The sequence below is a fragment of the Pseudonaja textilis genome, chromosome 16, assembly GCF_049901715.1.
Source record: "Pseudonaja textilis isolate UNSWEBS1 chromosome 16, rPseTex1.2, whole genome shotgun sequence".
Lineage (NCBI taxonomy): Eukaryota > Metazoa > Chordata > Lepidosauria > Squamata > Elapidae > Pseudonaja > Pseudonaja textilis.
In genome coordinates, this window is record NC_142005.1 from 8,083,733 (window position 1) to 8,107,420 (window position 23,688).

The following is a 23,688-nucleotide window of genomic DNA, read 5'->3' on the forward strand; positions in this document are numbered from 1 at the left end:
TGAAACATCTGCAAGGAATATAGGATATTTCCGTCTGCTGTTTCTCAACGTTGGCAGTTTTATGACACGTGGACTTCAACTCCCAGAATTCCCCAGCCAGAAGACCTGGGAAGGAATGCTAGAAGCTGAAATCCACCTATCTTAATGCATGCAGGCTGGGGGATTCTGGGAGTCGAAGTCCACCCCTCTTAAAGCAGGTTGGCTGGGGGATTCTGGGAGTTGAAGTCCACCCCTCTTAAAGCATGCAGGCTGGGGGATTCTGGGAGTTGAAATCCACCCCTCTTAAAGCATGCAGGCTGGGGGATTCTGGGAGTTGAAGTCCACCCCTCTTAAAGCATGCAGGCTGGGGGATTCTGGGAGTTGAAATCCACCCCTCTTAAAGCATGCAGGCTGGGGGATTCTGGGAGTCGAAGTCCACCCCTCTTAAAGCATGCAGGCTGGGGGATTCTGGGAGTTGAAGTCCACCCCTCTTAAAGTTGCCACGCAACAACATTCTACTGGGATGGCGGAAATGACCGAAAAAGAAGATCTTAAGGTGTTCTATTATTGTTGTCTTTGTAACCCCGATTTTTCTCTCGGGTGCCACACCTGAGCTGTCATTCACGGGATCTGCACTTTTACTGATTCACTGGAGTTTCCTTTATTTTATGCTTGGTGTTTCTTTCTTTTTTTCCCACCTGCCCGCCCTGTAGGTTTGCATGACATGCAAAAATGTGAGCCAACGGTGAAGGACCCACCCTGGGCCCAACGTGGATGTAACCCACAGCCAGCCAGCTATAGGCAAAAGGGGGGAGGGGGCAGAGGGGGAAGAGATTCCGCGTGACAACACATTGAGGGGGAGGGTAGAGGGAGGGAGGAAGTGAAGGGTGGAAGGAAGGAAGGAAGGAAGGAAGGAAGGGAGGGAGGGAGGGAGGGAGGGAGGAAGGAAGGAAGGAAGGAAGGAAGGAAGGAAGGAAGGAAGGAAGGAAGGAAGGAAGGAAGGAAGGAGACAAGTGAAGGATGGATGGATGGAAGGAAGGAACGAGACAAGTGAAGGAAGGAAGGATGGATGGATGGATGGATGGATGGAAGGAGAATTATAGGGAAGGAAGGATTGAAAGAAAGTGGAGGAAGGAAGGAAGGAGATAAGTGAAGGATAGATGGGTGGATGGATGGATGGAGAATTAAAGGAAGAATTGAAAGAAAGTGGAGGAAGGAAGGAAGGAAGGAGACAAGTGAATGATGGGTGGAAGGAAGGAAGGAGATGAGTGAAGGATGAATGGATGGAAAGAGAATTATAGGGAAGGAAGGACTGAAAGAAAGGGGAGGAAGGAAGGAAGGAGACAAGTGAAGGATGGATGGATGGATGGATGGGTGGACGGATGGAGAATTAAAGGAAGAATTGAAAGAAAGTGGAGGAAGGAAGGAAGGAGACAAGGGAAGGATGGATGGATGGATAGATGGAAGGAGAATTAGAGGGAAGGAAAAGTTGAAAGAAAGTGGAGGGAGGAAGGAAAGAAGGAGACAAGGGAAGGATGGACGGATGGAGAATTAAAGGAAAAATTGAAAGAAAGTGGAGGAAGGAAGGAAGGAGACAAATAAAGAATGGATGGATGGATGGAAGGAGAATTAGAGGGAAGGAAAAGTTGAAAGAAAGTGGAGGGAGGGAGGAAGGAAGGAAGGACAAATAAAGGGGAAGGAAGGAAGAAAAGAAGGAAGGAAGGACACCAATGGAGAAATACCAAGCGGATAATTACAGGTAGCCCTCAGCTTCCTGACCGAAGATTTCCCTCCAGGCTGAAGAAACGACTTAAGTTTCCCAGGGGTGGGACAAGATGGACGCTCTTCCCTCCGCAGCCTTGACGCTCGGCTGGAGGCAGAGCTTGCCTTGAAGCGGGAAAGGTGGAGACCTTGAGAAGAGGAGGAGGAGGAGGCTGGCCCTGCCGGTCCCCCATGAGGGCAGCTGCCCTGACCCCTGTCCCCAAGGCTGCTCCTTTGCAGAAGAGCCAGAGGTCCGCGGGACCCGCCCTGCGGCTGATAACCACCAGCAGCCAGGACGTCAGAGTCCTTGGGTTGCCCAAGCTCAGGGTCATCCTGGGGTCTCTGGGGCTTCCAGCCAGCCAGCAGGAGTTCAGGGTGTTCCAGACAGGGAGGGGAAAGGACAGGGGGAAAGAAGGGAAAGAGGGAAGGGAGGAGAAGGAGAGAGAGAGAGAGAGAGAGAGGAGGAACAGAACAGAACAAAACAAAAACAGTACCAAAGAATTGGAAGAGGCCTTAGAGGTCTTCTAGGCCAGCCCCGCTGCTCAGAATAGAGAAGAAGGAGAATGGGAAGAAGAGACCTGAGAGGTCATCTAGCCCAACCCTTGGGTCAAGGAGGAGAACCTTTATACCATTACAGACCAGTGGCTGACCAGTCTCTTCTCGGAAAACCTCCAGCAATGGAGCAGCCACAACTTCCGGTGGCAAGTTGTTCCACCGGTTCATGGTTGACGGTTCTTCTTCGTTCCAGGTTGATTCTCTCCTGGATGAGTTTCCATCCGTTGCTTCTTGGAGAGGAAGAGGAGGGAGGGAGGGTAAGGAAGAGAAGGGAAGAGAAGGGAAGTTAGGAAGGAAGGAAGGAAGGAAGGAAGGAAGGAAGGAACTTAGGAAGGAAGGAACTTAGGAAGGAAGGAAGGAAGGAAGGAAGGAAGGAAGTTAGGAAGGAAGGAAGGAACTTAGGAAGGAAGGAAGTTAGGAAGGAAGGAAGGAAGGAAGTTAGGCAGGAAGGAAGGAAGGAAGGAAGAGAAGGGAAGTTAGGAAGGAAGTTAGGAAGGAAGTAAGGAAAAAAGGAAGGAAGGAAGGGAAGTCACGAAGGAAAAGAAAGAAGGAAGGGAAGGGGAGGGAAGTTAAGGAAGGAAGGAAGCAAGGGAAGTTAGGAAGGAAGGAAGGAAAGAAGGAAGGAAGGAAGGAAGGAAGGGAAGGGAAGTCACGAAGGATGGAATAAGGAAGGGAAGGGAGGAAGGAAGGAAGGAAGAAGCAGAAGGTAAGGTAAGATAAGGGAAGGGAAGTTAGGAAGGAAAGAAGGAAATAAGGAAGGAAAGGGAAGGGATGTTAGGAAGGAAGGAAGGAGCAGAAGGGAGGAAGAGAAGCGAAGGGAACTTAGGAAGGAAGGAAGGAAGGAAGGAAGTTAGGAAGGAAGGAAGGAACTTAGGAAGGAAGGAAGTTAGGAAGGAAGGAAGGAAGGAAGTTAGGCAGGAAGGAAGGAAGGAAGGAAGAAAAGGGAAGTTAGGAAGGAAGTTAGGAAGGAAGTAAGGAAAAAAGGAAGGAAGGGAAGGGAAGTCACGAAGGAAAGAAAGAAGGAAGGGAAGGGGAGGGAAGTTAGGAAGGAAGGAAGGAAGCAAGGGAAGTTAGGAAGGAAGGAAGGAAAGAAGGAAGGAAGGAAGGAAGGAAGGAAGGAAGGGAAGGGAAGTCACGAAGGATGGAATAAGGAAGGGAAGGGAGGAAGGAAGGAAGGAAGAAGCAGAAGGTAAGGTAAGATAAGGGAAGGGAAGTTAGGAAGGAAGGAAGGAAAGAAGGAAGGAAAGGGAAGGGATGTTAGGAAGGAAGGAAGGAGCAGAAGGGAGTAAGAGAAGCGAAGGGAAGTTATGAAGGAAGGAAATAAGGAAGGGAAAAGAAGGGAAGGAAAGTTAGGAAGGAGCAGAAGGGAAGGGAAGGAAGGGATGGAGAGAGGGAGGGAGGGAGGGAGGGGGAAGGGAAGGGAAGGGAGGGCACCCGAGTGAGAAGGCCAGTCTGAGTGCAAAGGGGAGAGAAGTTGAGCCGAAGCCAGATCAGTAGCGTTGGCACGCCAAGCCTGATTCCTTCCGGAAGCTCCTTCCAAGAGCCGTTCGTGCGCCAAATCCGACGGCATCACATTGGGCCCTTCCTTCCACCCTCCCTCTTCGCAAACAGGATGCCTGGGCCGAGCCAATCAGCTCAGCCACGATTTCAGCCTCCTGGGGAAAGCAGCTGGAGACCTCCAACGAACCAGAACGGAGCCGGAAGAGACCCTGGAGGTCTTCTAGTCCAGCCCCCCCTACTCCCCAGACAGACCACGGGGGAGCCATTTAACCCAGAAATCTTTCTTGTGTGTGTGTGTGTGTGTGTGTGTATCGCTTTCGGGGGGTCCCCCATATATCCCACCAGGGCCCCCCTCCCCGCTCCGGCCGTAGAGGAAGGGTCAAGCAAGGGATGAGGAAGTTGGAGGCCGCGAACGGAGACGATGATGGACGAGCTGTAGAAAAATGGAGAAGCGAGAAAACTTCCTTCGCCTTCGTCCTGGTTACTTTCCCAGGATAAAAAAAAAAAAGGAAGAAGGTTATCAAGGCTGCGTAATCGGCCTCCGATGGGGGCCAAAAGGCAGCCTGGCCTTCTCTGGAGTCTGCATGGAGCCTCCAGGCTCAGGAGCAGTCTACCTGCCTGCCTAAGCAAGCTGCGCTACAGCAAGTCCCCCCTTTTTCCCCAGGGCTGTTGTTTTGCTGCTTGTCGTCAGCTGGACTTTGTCCGTACTTTCAAACACTGCAGAAGGCTGTTCCCCCCCCCCCACCCCCCAAAATGGGGTGGGGTGGGGCTCTTAAACAACCCCACACACACACCGCTTGTGCAAGGCCAGATCTGGAGGCTATCAGTGGAAGTGGGCAGTGTGGGGGGGGTGTTGTCGTGGGGAGGGCGATGTTGACACACGTCTGACTCGCCTGAGAATCTGGGTGTGGTGGCTTTTGTCCCCAGAATGTCAGAATGTGCAATCCCAGGGGTGGGATTCCTTGAGAAACTTGGGAGAGGGAGGGAGGGAGGGAGGAAGGAAGGAAGGAAGGAAGGAAGGAAGGAGGGAGGGAGGGAAGGAAGGAAAGAAGGAAGGAAGGAAGGAAGGAAGGAAGGAAGGAGGGAGGGAGGGAGGAAGAGAGGAAGAGAGGAAGGAAGGAATGAAGGAAGGAGGGAGGGAGGGAAGGAGGGAAGGAAGGAAGGAAGGAAGGAAGGAGAGAGAGTTGGAAGAGACCTTGAAGGCCTTCTAGTCCAACAGGGAGGGAGGGAAGAAGGAGGGAGAAGGAAGGAAGGAAGGAAGGAAGGAAGGAAGGAAGGAAGGAAGGAAGGAAGGAGGGAGGGAGGGAGGAAGAGAGGAAGGAAGGAATGAAGGAAGGAGGGAGGGAGGGAAGGAGGGAAGGAAGGAAGGAAGGAAGGAAGGAAGGAAGGAAGGAAGGAAGGAAGGAAGGAAGGAAGGAAGGAAGGAAGAGAGAGTTGGAAGAGACCTTGAAGGCCTTCTAGTCCAACAGGGAGGGAGGGAAGAAGGGAGGGAGAAGGAAGGAAGGAAGGAAGGAAGGAAGGAAGGAAGGAAAGAAGGAAGGAGAGAGAGTTGGAAGGGACCTTGAAGGCCTTCTAGTCCAACAGGGAGGGAGGGAAGAAGGGAGGGAGAAGGAAGGAAGGAAGGAAGGAAAGAAGGAAGGAAAGAACCTTAGAGAAAGGAGGTTGAAAATGTGCCATTCCGGGATTTTACCGTCTCATACTTTTGTCCTGAGTCAACTTGTTTGAAAAGGGCTGCTTGCTTGTCTTTGGATGAGGTGCTGGGCGACGCCTGGAAGGAACCGTCCCTTCCCAGGTCATGAGGACTAGAAACTTGGGACAGAACATCGTCGCTTTTGAGCCTCACTCCCCCCCCCCACACACACACACCTAGTTGTTTCTCAGGTCCCATTTTGGACAAAGGAGGCCTAGAGAAAGGCCAGGCGTTTTTCTCACCATCATTGGCTAAACCAAACAAACCCAACGAGTTATAAAAGCCCACAGGGCTCTCGGTCTGCAGGACCATCGGTCCTTGGAGTTACGACAGAATAGAATAGAATAGAATAGAATAGAATAGAAGAGAAGAAGAGAAGAGAAGAGAAGAGAAGAGAAGAGAAGAGAAGAGAAGAGAAGAGAAGAGAAGAGAGAGAGAATACGGAATAAAGAATAGAATAGAATATAGAATAAAGAATAGAATAATAGAATAGAATATAGAAGAGAAGAGAAGAGAAGAGAAGAGAGAAGAGAAGATGGAATAAAGAATAGAATAGAATAGAATAAAGAATAGAATAGAATAGAATAGAATAGAATAGGATTCAGGATAGAATAGAATATGGAATAAAGAATAGAATAGAATATGGAATAAAGAATAGAATAATAGAATAGAATAGAATAGGATTCAGAATAGAATAGAAAATAGAACAGAACAGAACAGAACATAATAGAATAGAATAGAATGGAATGGAATGGAATGGAATGGAATAGAATAGAATAGAATAGAATAGAATAGAATAGAATAGAATAGAAGAGGAAAGAAGAGGATTCAGAAGAGAAGAGAATATAGAGGATAGGAATAGAATAGAATAATCAGAGTTGGAAGGGACCTTGGAGGTCTTCTAGTCCAACCCCATGCCTAGGCAGGAAACCCGACACCACTTCAGACATTTCGTGCTTCCTTATCCAGATTTGTGGATAGAGGCACCGATGGAGCCCATGCCCTACACACACACTACACACACGCACACACGCATCCCCCCCAAAAATGCAACAAAGTTCAGATGGAAAAACCACAAAGAGAGCAGAAGGCTCCAAATTGAGAAAGCCAGCCGGTTGCTGGTGTCAGATCTCCTTCCTGGGACCAACCCCCCCGGGGTGTGGCCTGCCACTTACCTGGGCTCTCAGGTGCCTCTCTTATAGACCTTACCCTCCCAGCTTTCTCTTTGCAGTAACCCTGAAGCGAAGAGCGGAGCAGAGAAGATCCCTTAGATTACTCCAGAAACCGGGGCCATGGCTTGGATTCTCCTCCTGATCAACCTGGGATTGATCCTTACAGGTGAGGGGGCTGGCACAGGTAGGGGCAGGAGTCCGGGAAGGAATTGGAGGGAGGGGCTGCTAGGTGTGCAAACTCACCCCCTCTCAACCCACACCTGGAGAACAGATCTGGGGCAATAAATTTCCCTTCTCCCTGCTGTCTTTTTTCAATATTATTTTTAGTTTTTTTTTCTGGGGATTCCCCCCCCTCCCAGTCGATTTTCCTTCCGCTGGATTTAAAATAAACTCCATTCGGGATCCCAGCGTGGGAATCATTCCAGATGGATGCAGAGAGATCTGGCCAACAAGGAGGCAGGGTGGATTTCAAAGCCAGGAAGGGTATTTTTGGGGTGTGTGTGTGTGTGTGTGTGTGTGTCTAAGGAAGAGAAATTGGGGAAGGGGTGTGTGCACCCTTCAACATTGCTTTGAAAATGTTCTTTGCTTTTTCCTTGCGTAAAAACTTTGCATTCTTGGCCAAAGTTCCGGCTACTCGACACACCTACTTGCTTGAAAGTGGCTAATGTATTTATATTAATATAGATATATATATATTAGCCACTTTCAAGCAAGTAGGTATGTCGGGTAGCGAGAACTTTGGCCAAGAATGCAAAGTTTTTACGCAAAGTTTTTAAAAGTGTTTTCTTAAGTTTTCGCGGGTATTTATATGTATAACATTGCTACAACTTTAAAAGCACAACTATAATAACATGGGAAAATACCCGAACAGAGCTGAATACCATATATATATATATATATATATATAAAACCGTCCTCTCTAACTTTAAAAGCACAACTATAATAACATGGGAAAATACCCGAACAAAGCTGAATACCATATATATATAGGAGAGGAAGGTTTTTTATATATATATATATATATAAAAAACCGTCCTCTCCTTTCCCGCCCGGCCAGCCCGCCCTCCCTCTTACACACCTTTACCTGTGCTGCACCGATCCACCTGTCACTAACAGGGATCTTTTGCAAAGACGGCAGAGTTTTGCAAATCTTTTGAAAGAAAAAGAAAAGCCATTTTCTTGCTTTTATTTTTTTTTCAAGAACTTTTGGCAAAAGTTGTAAGTTGCAGGTTGTTCTGGAGAGCGTTTCTTGCCTTGGGCTTTACACAGTCCTTCACTTGCGACCACACAGTGGAGCCCCCCCGCCATTTCTGCCGAGGAAGGGTTTTGCCCCACTTTACAACTTCTCTGGCCGCCGTTGTGAAAGGAACCGTTGCGTTTGTTAAGCCAGCCAAGGCGGTCGTTAAGTGAGTCTGGATTTGGCCGGTCAGAAGGTTGCAAAAGGGGATTGTGTGTCACACACACACACACACACACACAAGACAATACGGCCATCGTAAATACGAGTCTCTGTTATTCTGTATTCTGAGCAGGGGGTTGGACTAGATGAGCTCTGAGGTCCCTTCCAACTCTGTTATTCTATTTCTGTTTCCATTTTCCATTTTCTATTTTCTGTTCTATTAAGTGAATTATAGTAAGCTGTGAACTACCTGTATTATGTTTTAAAAATGGATTTTTTTAAAGGGGCTTTGGGATCAACGTGGGGTGACTTTAGATCCGGGTTGGGCAGAGTTGAAAAATTGTGGGTTTTTTTTTTGTTTTGTTTTAGGGTGAGAAGGGAAATAAAACAGAATTGAAGAGGAAGGGAACGCTCTGAGCTTCACCATTTTGAAGTGGGCAGAGGGTTGGACTAGATGACCTACAAGGTCCCTTCCAACTCGGTGAATCTCATCTGAAACCCGGAGTTGAAAATATGCCTTTTTTTTTTTTTTTTTTTTGAGGTGGATGGGAATGCAAGATAATTTTTCATGGACGCTCGGATCAAGACTCTGCCGTCTTCCCACACAGGGTTTTAATTCCCTTTTATCTGAATTCCTGGGCACAGGGTGATACCACCCCGCAAATTAAAGATGAAAGCAAACGAGAGATAATTCAACATCTGAAGTAGCTCGTGCGTCCAAAGTTTGCTTTTTTATTTTCGTTTCTGGGAGCTGGCACCCAGCGAGTAGGCGTTGCACGAAGTCTCCAGGCTAATGATCGAACAGAATAGGGTACAGAATAACAGAGTTGGAAGGGAACCTGGAGGTCTTTTAGTCTGACCCCCCTGCCCAGAATAGAGAATAACAGAGTTGGAAGGGACCTTGGAGGTCTTTTAGTCTGACCCCCTGCCCAGAATAGAGAATAACAGAGTTGGAAGGGACCCTGGAGGTCTTTTAGTCTGACCCCCCTGCCCAGAATAGAGAATAACAGAGTTGGAAGGGAACTTGGAGGTCTTCTAGTCTGACCCCCCCGCCCAGAATAGAGGATAACAGAGTTGGAAGGGAACTTGGAGGTCTTCTAGTCTGACCCCGCTGCTCAGAATATTTTATTTTTTTATTTTATTTTGTCAAGCAATTATAAGATAACAGGTGTAAGTATAAACATGGTTATGAATCCATGAAATGGATACGAATAAGAAAAAAAAAGAGAGAAACAATAGGACAGGGACAGTAGGCATGTTGGTGCGCTTATGCACGGCCCCTACAGACCTCTTAGGAAAGGGGTGAGGTCATAGAGAATAACAGAGTCGGGAGGGACTTCAGAGGTCTTCTAGTCTGACCCCCTGCTCGGACAGAAGACCCTGTATATTTACTAAGAGTTTTCTTTGCCATCCATCTCATAGCAAATGATTCTGATCGACTTAAAGTTACGGCATAATTCCATTCCAATATAAAATTAGGATACACCCAGTTTTAAGAGGCCAATTTCCTCCTCCTAACTCCGGGGTAGTTAGCTCCAGGAGTTGTAAAACTTGCTCAGGGGAATCTGAGTCCTTTCCAAAGTCGGTCGGGAACTTTGACGAAATCCGTCGCAAGTCCCTACCCCTCAAATCATAAAGGCAGAATAAAAATGGAATCAATCCATAAAAGAATTAGAGATAAAATTCCCGCCGCTTTCCAGATCTGCAATGACCACGTCAATTGTTATAACTCAAGGATCGGTTCAGCTAAGCCTCGCCCCATTTTACGACTTCTCTGGCCACCGTTGTTAAGAAAAGCGCCGCATTTACGGTCGTTCAGTGAATCTCTCTTCCCCGTTGACTCGGCTGGTCAGGCGGTCGCAAAAGAAAGGGGTCGCATCACACACACACACACACACACACACACTGGTGATGCCGTGACCATCATAAATGCGAGTCCGCAACGGTCGCCAGTGTGGAAAACCATCCTAAGGTCATTTTTTTGCCCAAGTGCCAGGTATCCTCAAATGGTCGCTAAGTGAACTGTTGTAAGTCGAGGACTTTCCAACTCTGTTGTTCTGTATTCTGGGCAAGGGGTCGGACTAGAAGACCTCTTGAGGTCCCTCCCAACTCTGTTATTCTGTGTTCTGGGCAGAGGGTCAGACTAGAAGACCTCTGAGGTCCCTTCCAACTCTGTTATTCTGTATTCTGGGCAGGGGAGGGGAATTTAACTCTGTATCCGCTTCTGCCAGGAAGGCGTGTCGACTTTTGGCAGCTGTGATAAATCTGGCTGCCTCAGCTGCCTTGAACTGGCATGAAAGTCGGAGAAACTAGAAAATGCAGCCTACGTAACCCAAGAGGAAGTTACTCACAATAGTAGCCTGCGTGAATTCTGTCCTTTCTCGTCTAAAAGACTCTTTAAAAGCACGAAATGAACATATATATATATATATATATATATATATATATATATATATATATATGTCGACAGCAGTCCTCGACTTGCAACCGTTACTAAACAGGCGACTTACAACTGCTACTAAACAGTTACTCGCTTAGTAACCGTTTGAAGTTTCAACATCCCTGAAAAATGTGACTTGTGACCATTTTTCACACAGGGTCCCCCGTGGGTTGACGTTTGGAGGCTCATATTTATGACAGGCGATCCCCTTTGGCGACCGCCTGTGAATACAAGTCCGTAAAGGAAAGCTAGATTCACTTAATGGTGGGGTGAATGATTTTTAACGGTTGCAGCGATTCATTTAACAACGGAGGCAAGCAGAGTCGTTGAATGGGGCGAAACTCACTGAAAACCATTTCTCGCTCGCTAACATAAATGTACAACTTTTCTGGGCATGTCCGCTAAGCGAATCACTGCCCTTGTTAAATAAGTAACACGGTCATTAAGTGAATCTGCCCCCCCCAGACCCTGCTTGTCAGAAGTCTGCAAAAGAGGGTCTCCCTGGGACGCCGCAACCGTTATAAAAGCAAGTCAGTGGTCAAGCATCCGAATGCAAATCGCATGATCATTGCGATGTGATAACAGTCGTAAGTGTGAAAAATGGTCATCGGTCACCATTTTTCCAGTGCCGTTGTAACTTTGAACCATCACTAAGTGAACTGTTAGAAGTCAAGGACTACCTGTGCAGGATTTGTAATAAAAAGGAAGACTTCCTCAATAAATGATAAGGCATTTCTGAGAGGAAACTAAAATTTATCTTTATAATCTCTTCATAAGGCAACTTGACAACATCCAGTGCTTCAACTACAACTGCACTGAAACCAACACCCACTATGGGGGAAAACGAAACAACACCACCACCTGGACACAACTCGACAACATCCAGTTCTCCAACTACAACCACACTGAAACCAACACCCACTATGGGGGAAAACGAAACAACACCACCACCTGGACACAACTCGACAACATCCAGTCCTCCAACTACAACCACACCAAAACCAATACCCACTATGGGGGGAAACGAAACAACACCACCACCTGGACACAACTCGACAACATCCAGTCCTCCAACTACAACCACACCAAAACCAACACCCACTATGGGGGAAAACAAAACAACACCACCACCTGGACACAACTCGACAACATCCAGTCCTCCAACTACAACCACACTGAAACCAACACCCACTATGGGGGGAAACGAAACAACACCACCAGCTGGACACAACTCGACAACATCCAGTCCTCCAACTACAACCACACCAAAACCAACACCCACTATGGGGGGAAACGAAACAACACCACCACCTGGACACAACTCGACAACATCCAGTCCTCCAACTACAACCACACTGAAACCAACACCCACTATGGGGGGAAACGAAACAACACCACCACCTGGACACAACTCGACAACATCCAGTCCTCCAACTACAACCACACTGAAACCAACACCCACTATGGGGGAAACGAAACAACAACACCTGGACACAACTTGACAACATCCAGTCCTCCAACTACAACCACACTGAAACCAACACCCGCTTTGGGGAAAACAAAACAACAACAACACCTGGACACAACTTGACAACATCCAGTCCTCCAACTACAACCACACTGAAACCAACACCCGCTTTGGGGGAAAACAAAACAACAACAACACCTGGACACAACTCGACAACATCTAGTCCTCCAACTACAACCACACCGAAACCAACACCCACTATGGGGGGAAACGAAACAACACCACCACCTGGACACAACTCGACAACATCCAGTCCTCCAACTACAACCACACTGAAACCAACACCCGCTTTGGGGGAAAACAAAACAACAACAACACCTGGACACAACTCGACAACATCCAGTCCTCCAACTACAACCACACTGAAACCAACACCCACTATGGGGGGAAACGAAACAACACCACCACCTGGACACAACTCGACAACATCTAGTCCTCCAACTACAACCACACCGAAATCAACACCCACTATGGGGGGAAACGAAACAACAACACCACCTGAACACAGCTCGACAACATCCAGTCCTCCAACTACAACCACACCGAAATCAACACCCACTATGGGCGGAAAGGAAACAACCTCATCTGAACACCACTCGACAACATCCAGTCCTCCAGTTACAAGCAAACATACATCCCCACACTCCACATTGGGGGCCACCCCACCAACCACTCTGGCCAGTACAACAAAACCCATCGTCATAATCATTTTTTACGTCAATTTCCACATCATGAATAGAGAATTCAATTCCAGCTTAGAAGACCCCAAAAGCAGTTATTATAAAGAACTAGAAAGTGCCATAAGGAAGATGGTGAGTGTTGCATGGCCGGGAAAATCCCTTCTGTCAGCCGGACCTTTTCTACACCATGATTTTTTGGGTTGGGTTGGAAGGGGGAAAACACCGCGACGGCCATCTTTCAGAGACGCCGATTCAGATTGTTTCGAATGTTCTAGAATGTAGTTCGGCTGAAAAAAGGGGAAATCGTTCGTTTCTATCTCTGCCTTGGTAGCTATAGTTTAACGCGTGGGTGTGTTTGCGCGTGTTTTTAAGGCCGGTGGACTTCAACTCCCAGAATTCCCCCAGCTAGGCTCCACCCACCATCATGCTACATGGAATTCTGGGAGTTGAAGTCCTCCCCCGGTCTTAATAGTTGCCAAGTTTGAAAAGTCCTGCTGTAACCTAAGCAAAATCTCACGAAAGATGGCGTCGTCGGTGAAGGGCGCTAATTTTAAACGATGGTAACTGAAACCCGGCTGGGGAATTCTGGGAGTTGAAGTCCCCCAGTCTTAACAGTGGCCAAGTGTTAAAATATAGGTACCTGTATTAAAATACAGGTACCCAGGCAGATTTACAAACAGCAACCGCTCTTTTCAGCAGAACTAAATGCACGAACCCTTTGCTAGTAGCAACTGAAGAGCTACAAATGTACTTTTTTTCCACCCCAGAGATTATTTCCAAACTGGAATTTGAACAGATTGCGTTTTTTTTTTTCCAGATTCATTCAGGTCTTGTTTGGCCTCCAAATTCTTCCTGCCTTCCCCAACCCTCTCCGTTCACCCAGCCTAAAATGGTACCCTTAGGTCACTAAACTGTGATAACAGCCTGTAGATTTGAAGAGAGGCAATCTGGGTCAGGTTTCTAGTCCTCATTGCTCCAAAAATTAGTTTTGGATAAAGTAGGAAGGTTAAGGCTCCCAAAGGGAAAAGCGGCCTATTGATACACTCATTTCTGGGTGGCAAACGGACCTGGAGTGCAGAAGATAATTTACAGATTAACAGAGTTGGAAGGGACCTTGTAGGTCATCTAGTCCAACCCCCCTCCCCCACCCGCCCAAGCAGGAGACCTTACACCATTTCTGACAAACGGCAGTCCAATCTCTTATTGGTATTCTCAACTTTGCAAAAAAAAAAAAATGTGCACAACTTTGTATATTTTTCACACGGGTTGAGTTTTGGGATATCATCCCAACGGAGGGAGAGAAACCGTCTAAGTTAGTGTATCTTGAAGTTGGCAATTTTAAGAGGTGTGGACTTCAACAATCTATTCTCCACTCAGTTCTGGGAATTGACGGACATACAACTTAAAGTTGCCAAGAAACACTAAATCATGATTTAAAAGTGGTGGAAAATTAGCAAAGCAGTTATATTTTGAATGCCAAGACACTATATCTGTTTCTAACCCAACTTTTTTTTTCTTTCTTTCTTTTTCTTTCTTTCTTTCTTTCTTTCTTTCTTTCTTTCTTTCTTTCTTTCTTTCTTTCTTTCTTTCTTTCTTTCTTCTCTTTTTCCTTCCTTCCTTCCTTTTTTTCTTTCCCCCTCCCTCTTCCTTCCTTTCTTCATCTTTCTTTCTTTCTTCCTTCCTTCCTTCCTTCCTTCCTTCCTTCCTTCCTTCCTTCCTTTCTTTCTCTTTCACCATTCCTCTCCCTCCCTTTCTTTTTTTCTTCCTTCCTTCTTCCTCCCTCTTCCTCCTTGCTTCCTCTTTGCCCCCTCCCTCCACCTTCCTTCCTCCCTCCCTCCTTTTTTGCCCTTTCCTTTCCTTTCCTTTCCTTTCCTTTCCTTTCCTTTCCTTTCCTTTCCTTTCCTTTCCTTCTTCCCTCCTTCTTTATTTTCTTTTCTTTCCACAGTACAGAAACGTGTACAAAGAACTCGGTTATAGAGGCTTCCGGATAATCTCATTCAGGTATGGAAAAAAAATTAAACAGAAATCCTCAAAATTCAGCGGTTGCAGATCAAAGGCAGCTGCAAACTTAAGCAGCCGGGGCACCGCAATCCCACTGAGGAGTTCTGGTTATGTATTAGAACTCTGCTCCGTGCAAGGAAACAGAAGAAAGAAAAAAGGAAAGAAAGAAAAGAAGGAAGGAAGGAAGGAAGGAAGGTGGGAAGGAGGGAGGGAGGGAGGGGAGGAGGGAGGATGGAAGTCTGTGTCCATTTAGACAAGGTGAAGATACAGTGAAACTGTTGTGATGAGGGCAGAATTTTGCTTCCTTAGTTTTTCTCTTTCCTCTTTTTCTTGCATTTTCTATTTTTGTTTTTAATTTATATTTCCTTTTTTCTTCTTTGCTTTCTTTCACCTCTTATTCGGTTTTTCTTTTTCTTCCTAGTTTGTACTATCTCTGTTTTTCCTTTCTGTTTTGCTTTCTTTCACCTTTCAGTCTCTCTGTTTGTCTTTCCTTTTTCCTTTTTCTCCTTCCTTGCTCCTCCTATCTTTTTTCCCCCCCTCTTCTTTCCCTTTTTCTTTCTTTCTTTCTTGCACCTTTTAGTCGTCGTCCCCCGTTTTCTTTTCTTCGGGCGTTCTTTCTCTTTTTCCCTTCTTCGCTTCCTCGCCACTTTTATTCCATGTTTTATTTTCCATTTTAGTTTGCCTTCTCTTTTGCTATCGTAGCTAAAACCCTGAGCTAAAATATATTATTTTTTAAGAGAAAGAGAAGGCGGTTGGCTCTACCCCTCGTCTGTTGCTTATTTAATTCTTTTTTTAAAAAAAAATATGTAGTGAAGTATTTGTTCTATTCTTACGGTCAACGATTCAGAATAAATGGCTTATTGGTGTGAATGTCTTAACTTTCTTTTCTTTTAAACCAACAGCCAAGGTTCTGTGGCAGTGGAGTCAGAGTTATATTTGGGAGGAGAAAGTAGTAAAACCCAAAGCCAGATTGCGGATGCTTTGAACAATGCGGACAACGCCACCACGGGAGGGCTAGAGTTGGGCCAAGTGAAAGGTAAGGATAACGTTAGTCAAAGGAGGATGGCATGGGGAATTTAAACAAAACATACAAGTTGTCCTGGGCGCAGTGCGTTGGCCTAGAGGTGGAGGCTGTGAGTTTGATCCTAGATATTTCTCTCTCTGGGCACAATGAGAATATAATGTGCTGAACAAAACTCCGCATTGGCGATAGGAAAGGCATTCGGCCAGAATAGAATAGAATAAGGAATAGAAAAGAAAAGAAAATAGAACAGAATAGAAAATAGAATAGAATAGAAAATAGAATAGAATAGAATAAGGAAGAGAATAGAGTAAGGAATAGAACAGAATAGAACAGAATAGAAAATGAAATAGAAAATAGAATAGAAAATAGAACAGAATAGAAAATAGAATAGAATAAGGAATAGAGTAGAATAGAGTAAGGAATAGAATAGAATAGAATAGAATAGAATAGAATAGAATAGAATAGAATAGAATAGAATAGAATAGAAAATAGAACAGAATAGAAAATAGAATAGAATAGAAAACAGAATAGAATAGAATAAGGAATAGAATAGAGTAAGGAATAGAACAGAATAGAATAGAATAGAATAGAGTAAGGAATAGAATAGAATAGAATAGAATAGAATAGAATAGAATAGAATATAAAACAGAATAGAAAATAGAATAGAATAGGAATAGAATAGAAAATAGAATAGAAAATAGAATAAGGAATAGTATAGAATAAGGAATAGAATAGAATATGGAATAGAATAGAATAAGGAATAGAATAAAAATAGAGGATAGAATAGAATAGAAAACAAAAGAAAATAGAAAAGAAAACAGAACAGAATAGAAAATAGAACAGAATAGAAAATAAAATAGAGTTGGAAGGGACCTCGGAGGTCATCTAGTCCAACCCCCTGCTCAGGCAGGAAACCCTCTACCATTTCAGACAAGCGGTTGTCCAATCTCTCCTTCAAAACCTCCAGTGTCGGAGCATTCACAACTTCGGGAGGTTATCGGATCACTCAAAAAAAAACCCACCGCATGAGAACCATAATTCTGTTTTTCTCGTCTTCTTCCTGCACAATTTCCACCCCAAACCTAATTTTTTTCTCCCCGCTTTCCTTTCTTCTTCACAGTTAGTAGCAACTCCATCAACACCTCCTCGGAGACGGTGCCGGGCTGGGGCATCGCTCTTCTCGTCCTTGTCAGCATCCTTGTATTTTGCCTGCTCCTCGCTTTATTGTGGCTGGTAAGTCCCTGGTTTTTTTTTTTTGGGGGGGCTGGAATCCCTAACCTGCAACGGTCGTTAAGTGTGGAAAACATCCCTAAATCTATGTGGTTGCAACTTCCATCACTAAACGTACGGCGAGGCCTACCTTACAACCGCGATTTGAGCCCATCGTGTCTGTGGGTGTGAGCGAGGCATTGGTCTGTCTTAACGACCTTGCTTGCCACAAAGCGAATCACAGCAGTGGATAAGGGAGTCACACCCGGTCGTTAAGTGAAACCGGCTTCCTCCTTGGTCGCAAAAAGGGGATCGCGCGACACACAAACACACACCCCGGGGATGCTGCGTAAATGTGAGTCGTCTGCCAAGCGCCCGAATTTTGCCGCAAAGACGCCACCAAGGTCATAACTGTGAAAAAAACGGTTGTAAGTCAGCGGGGGGGGGTTTCAGCGCCGTTGTAACTTCAAGCGGTCACTAAATGAACTGTTGTAAGTCCAGGATGACCCGTAGTTATTTTCAGAAATGCCAGGCCATTCGCGATCACCCCCCACATTCACTGTTATTTTCTCCTCCGCTTTATCGTAGCTCGTCTACTACGGTCGACGGAATCACCGGGGCAGCATGGAACTGCTGAATAGCCAGGATTCGTACCACCCCATGAACGAGTACCCCACGTACCAGACCCACAGCCGCTTCGCGGCTCCCACCAGCAAGCAAAACCCTTACAACGAGGTGAGGGCCGCGCGTAACCCCAAACCAGAAGCCGTAAGCGGAAACTGAAACTCAAACCATGCTCTTTCGGTCTTCGGATTAGAAACTATCTGCCGAACAAAACTCCTCATCGGCAACAGGAGAAGCATCCGGCCAGTAAAAACATTCCGCTAGTTCCATTCAGTTGCCCAGATTCCATCCCAATGCAAGGGGATTATGGGATCGTTAAATGACGATGACGACTAGGGGTGCCCCGTCTTGGGTCCCGCCTCCTCCACCTTGAGATGGGGCGGAGGGTCCGTCCTCCGACCGGTGGGAAAGGCACACAGGTCAAGGCGGGAACTAGACGTGGACAGGACCGTGGCAAGGCTGGGTGTTGGAAAGCAAAATGGCCGGAATCAAGGATGTGGAAATGAAAAGAGAAAGGAAAGCAGAGTTAGGGTTTACAGTAACTGTCAATGGGCTAGAAAAACTTTCTTTTCTTTCTTTTTCTTTCTCTTCCTTCCTCCTTCTCTCCCTCTTTTCTTTCCCCTTCCTTTCTTTCATCTGTCATTCTTTCTCTCTTCTTTCTCTTTTTTCTTTCTCTTTTTCCTTCTCTTTCCTAACTTTCCCTTCTTTTTTCTTTCCTTCTTTAACTAATTTGATTTGTCTTTTTCTTTCTTTCTTTCTTTCTTTCTTTCTTTCTTTCTTTCTTTCTTTCTTTCTTTCTTTCTTTCTTTCTTTCTTTCTTTTTTCTCTCTTTTTCTCCCTCCTTTTTCCTTCCTTCTCTTTCCCCCTTCCCTTCCTTTTTTCTTTTCCTCTTTACCTAACTTGATTTGTCTTGTTTCTCTCTCTCTCTCCTTCTTCCTTCCTTCCTTCCTTCCTTCCTTCCTTCCTTCCTTCCTTCCTTCCTTCTCTCTCTCTTTCTTTCTTTCTCTCCCTCTTTCTCTCTCTCTCTCTCTCTCTCTCTCTTTCTTCCTTCCTTTCTTTCTCTCTCTCTTTCTTGCTTTCTCTCTCTTTCTATTTCTTTGTCTTTTCTTTTCTTTCTTTCTTTCTCTCTCTTTCTCTCTCTCTCTTTCTCTCTCTCTCTCTTTCTTTCTATTTCTTTCTTTCTTTCTTTCTTTCTTTCTTTCTTTCTTTCTTTCTTTCTTTCTTTCTTTCTTTCTTTCTTTCTTTCTTTCTTTCTTTCTTTCTTTCTTTCTTTCTTTCTTTCTTGATTTGTTCTTCCTCCCTCCCTCCCTCCCTCCCTCCCTCTTCCTTTCCCCCTTCCCCTCTGATCCTACATCCCCATATCATGAAAGGTCGATGTGTTTGTGTGCGTGTGTGCGTGTGTGTCTTCCTTCCAGGACCCTGGGAACCTTTTGGGCACCCAACTCACTGCCCCCCCCCCCCCGGCTGAACTGATGCCCTGCCGAGGGGGTGCCCTCTCCTCCCCTCCCCCCTCCCCAGCCTGGCAGAGGCTGGCAGGGGAAGAGAGCCCGGTCTGGCTCCTCGGCAGCTGGCCAGTGGCAGGGCCGATCTAAGCCAAACTGGCCACATCCGTCTCATTACGTGCTTGGCTGCGCTGCGTAAACAACCGGCAGTTGTGCAAATATTCCGCTCGCCCGGCAACGGGGAGGGGAAGTTTTTCAATCCACTTCCCACCTCCCCAGATCTCTCCCGAGAGGGATTTTCCCAGGCTGGCACAGGGTTCGGTTGCCCTTGATTATTTGAGTGGGGCACACGCACACACACACACACACGCACACGCACACACGATACCCAGGCCTTCAGCTGGCCCGGTTGGTTCCTACCCACCCACCCTTGTGACCTGGCTTTGTTTACACACCACACACCGAAGCATCTGGAGGTTTGCTTAAGCTTCCCAACACACAACGGTTGCCTTCTCCGTCCAGGGCTTGGGGGTGGGGTGGGGGGGGTGGGGAAATCTTAACAAGAAGAGCCCCTGCAGGTTTCTAGTCCTCATTGAGGAATCCAGAAAAGTTCCCACCCTACCTCCTTTTTTTTAAAAAAAAAAAAGCCCCCTGACAGAGAAGTCCAGGGAGAAGAGATGGAAGTTGAACTAGGTTTTCTGGCTTTCATGGGGAAATTAATGTTGTTAAAGAGATAGCTTTTGTCTTAAATCTTTCCCTCCTTCCCATTTTTTTCTTTTTCTTTCTTTCTTTTTTCCTTTCCTTTTTCTTTTTTTTTCCTTCCTTCCTCCCCCCTCTCTTTCTTTTTCTTTCGGTCTTCCCTTCTTTCTTTCTTTCTCCTCCCTTTCCTCCTTTCTTCCGCTCTCCCATCCTCCATTTACTTCCTTCCTTTCTTTCTTCTTTCTTCTCCATCCTTCCATCCTCCATCCCTCTCTTCCTCCATTTCCTTCCTGCCTGCCTGCCTGCCAGCCTGCCAGCCTGCCTTCTCTATTCATTCCTCCTTCCCTCCTTCCCTTCCCGTTCTTCCTTCCTTCCTTCCTTCCTTCTCTTCCTTCTCCTTTCTTCCTCCATCCCTCTTATCTCTCCCTCCCTCTATTTCCTCCCTCCCTCCTTCTCTTCTTTCCTTCTCTATTCATTCCTCCTTCCCTTCCCTTCCCGTTCTTTCTTCCTTCCTTCCTTCTCTTCCTTCTCTTCCTTCTCCTTCCTTCCTCCATCCCTCTTATCTCTCCCTCCCTCTATTTCCTCCCTCCCTCCTTCTCCTTCTTTCCTCCCTCCCTCTCTTCTTTCCTCCCTCCTTCTCCTTTCCTCCCTCCTTCCCTTCTTTCCTCCCTCCCTCTCTTCTTTCCTCCCTCCTTCTCCTTTCCTCCCTCCTTCTCTTCTTTCCTCCCTCCCTCCCTCCTTCTTGATTCTTAGTCAAGCGGCGCTTGTGAATAAAAAGCAACACACACACACACATATATATATATGTATATATATATATATATATATATATATATATATATATATATATATATACATACACACACACACACACACACACACACATATATATATATACTATAAATATTTATATGTATACACACACACACACGTATCTATCTATCTATTTATCTATCTATCTATCTACAAAAAAATCACAAAACCATTTGGTTTCCTTCGTACTAATCAATGACCCAACTGAATTGCGCACACAATCCTGAAGTGCTTTTAGCCAGCTTCCCTCCCTCCCTGTTACCTTTTTCCCACCTGCGCTAAATTCCTCCACCCCCACCCCTGTTTCTTCACCCACAACACTGGAGCAATCATTTATAATATGCAAACCGGTATATTTGGTTTAGGTTGGTTATTATGTAAAATAAAAAAAATGTATTTGACCAAGTCATTTTTCTAGCCGTCGGAAAACAAGAAGCCATCGCGGCTTGCCCTGGCTGTTTAAACACGGCCACGCCTTGCCAGATAATTTGGGACGTTTTATTTGGGTTTTTTAATGCATTTATTGAATCCTTCATTCCTTCATTTCGTATAAATAACTGAAACCGGCCTTTTCTGCCACGTTGGATCAAGGTGATTTATTTTTTCCCCCCTGCACTTTCTGCAAACAGCTGGGACCAAAGGCCAAGCAAGCAGGCAGGCAGGGAACGATGGGTTTTGTAATCTGGGTTTTCCCGCCCTCCCAAGCCAGGATTTCTAGAATAAGCCAACAATCGTGGCCCCAAGGTTGCAAAAGGCAGCGACAAACAGCAAAAATCCACCTGGGAACTTCAATTCCCAGAATTCTTCACGAGGGCTGGATTACAGTTTCAAAGAGTTGGAAGGGAACCTGTGGGTCATCTAGTCTAACCCCCTGCCCAAGAAGGACACCTCACACCGTTTCTGACAAGTGGCAGTTCCAATCTCTTCTTGAAAGCTTCCAGGGATGAAGCTCCCACAACTTCTGAATAACAGAATAATAACAAGAGTTGGAAGGGATCTGGTAGGTCATCTAGTCCAACCCCCTGCCCAAGCAGGAGACCCTTACGCCATTTCTGACCAATGGCAGTCCAGTCTCTTCTTGAAAGCTTCCGGGGGTGAAGCACCCACAACTTCAAGTAGGATTTGCACTAGCGTGAAAGCGGGGTGCAGCCCCCCCCCACCCCTTTCTCAACTCAACCCGGGTTTAAAGTAATGTGTGAACCATCAAATGGAGATTGACGGGGGGTGGAGGGAGAGAAAGAAAGAGAGAGAGAGAGAGAGAGAGAAAACTGCAAATCGGGGGACCCTCCAAACTCTCTTCTGCTTCTTCCTTAGGGGCGCCCCAAAAACGGCACGAAGGCCTTTTCGTACACCAATCCTGCCATGGCCAACGATGAACTGTAGGGGGCGCTGTTCCTACAGCTGGACTTTGGAGGGGTGTGTTGTGTGAATTGGACCAAAAAAAATATTGAACTTCGGCAGGTAACGTTCATTTTTTTGGGGGGAGCCCCAGTGAAAAAGTGGGGTGATTTTTTTTGGTGGGGGTGTGTGGCTCGCTCCTCCCCCCTGCCCCCCGCTGACCAGGAGCAGAATTACGGATGGGATGTGGGTGAAGAAGGAATTTGTGGCCCTTGCTACACCAGGAGCCCTGCCGAGAAACACTGAGGGCTAGAAACTTGGGAGTGAGACTTATTGACCAAGCCGGCGACTTCACTTCAAAAAAATCTCTGGAACTCCCCGCCACAAGCATCTCGACGAGGAAGTTAAGCCGATGAAACTCTCCTCTTTACGAAAGACTATTATTATTTTTTTGCTTGATTAATTTATGGCCAATGATTAATTTATGAATTGAGACGAGGAAGGGAAGTTTCGTAGCTGGAGAAAGAGGCCAATACGACTCCGGAGAAAAGGCATCAATTTTTGGATGTAAAAGAAAGAGGACGAAAGAAGGAGAGGAAGCTGCCCCCCCCGCCACTTTCTTCCTTGCCCTTCCCTTAAAATAAAAATAAAAATAGTTCCTGAGAAGCCAACTTTGGAGACATGACGGAATGGAATAAATTAAATTCAGATTTTAATTTCTATCACCTGTTTTTCTTCCTCCAAATGCTCCTGGTTCCCCAAGCAACCCTGTGGTAAATTGTTAACCGGAATGTAAATAAATAGGGAACAAAAGCACGCGTCTCTCCGGCATTGCAGAACCCTGAAGTGGGAAGGGCGCCTGAGAGGTCATTTAGACCAACCTTGCCATGTTCAAGGCAGAAGGGTCACCCAGCAGCCCTTCCTCACCCCGCCCCACCACATTGGGTCTTTGGGGGCGGGGGAATGCAAGCCAAATTAGGAATTGTTTTTTCTTTTTTTACAAAATAAAGATCATTGGAAGACAAAAAAGGAGAATTTAGGATTATTATTTTCTTTCCTGCGCGCTACTCGATCACGACTGCTATTGCACGATCCCAACAATTCACTTAGTAGCCGTTCGAAATTACATGACGGCACTGAAAAAAGGGACATGGGTTTTTCACGCTTATCGACCGTTGCCGGCCCTTTGGAAGACATTAGGCCTCCATTTTGCATTTTGAATGGTTTGTTGTTTTTAAAAGTGGGCCGCTAATTTGAATAATATATAATAATAATATATATATTATATATATATATATAATATATATAATATTATATATATATATATATATATATATATATATATATATATATATATATATATATATATATATATATTATTACTACTACTACTATTATTATTATTGTTATTATTATTATTAAACAGGCTCTGATGCTAAGGAGTTCTACTCCTCCTCCCCACCTGGAAAGAAATCTGTTCCAAATTCAAAACACAAGCAGAGGAGTTTCAGTTTCACAGCCCCAAGCAGCTTTAGTCCAGAACAGTTGAGCTAAGCCACACCCAAGGCTCCTTGCTGTCCCTTTCTTGTTCACGCAGCAAATACTGTTTCGTTTTCCAAACATCCCTCCATTCTCTCACGCACTAGCCAGATGAATAGTGATGGATGCTGGTAGGCAGAGGCCGATATTTTTTTCCCCCCTTATTTTCCTCCCCCAAAACTAAGCCCAACCACATAGTTTTGTAGCGAAGCACATGAGTATCCAGCTAGTTGTATATACTATATATACATTAAAATGAAATCGATAGAAACTTGTTTTAAAGAGAGGGAAAAAG

At 45.7% G+C, this 23,688-nt stretch overlaps 1 protein-coding gene across 1 annotated transcript; it reads left to right on the plus strand.

Moving 5' to 3' along the window:
* The first annotated feature begins 1,932 nt into the window (after window positions 1-1,932).
* Window positions 1,933-22,570, plus strand: MUC1 (mucin 1, cell surface associated). Its single transcript, XM_087914180.1, has 9 exons — window positions 1,933-2,115; window positions 11,293-11,831; window positions 11,945-12,085; window positions 12,623-12,836; window positions 14,650-14,705; window positions 15,608-15,741; window positions 16,850-16,962; window positions 17,527-17,673; window positions 21,831-22,570. The coding sequence occupies exons 1-9, from the start codon at window positions 1,933-1,935 to the stop codon at window positions 21,897-21,899; spliced, it is 1,596 nt and encodes a 531-aa protein (XP_087770306.1). The 3' UTR covers window positions 21,900-22,570.
* Window positions 22,571-23,688: the final 1,118 nt, after the last annotated feature.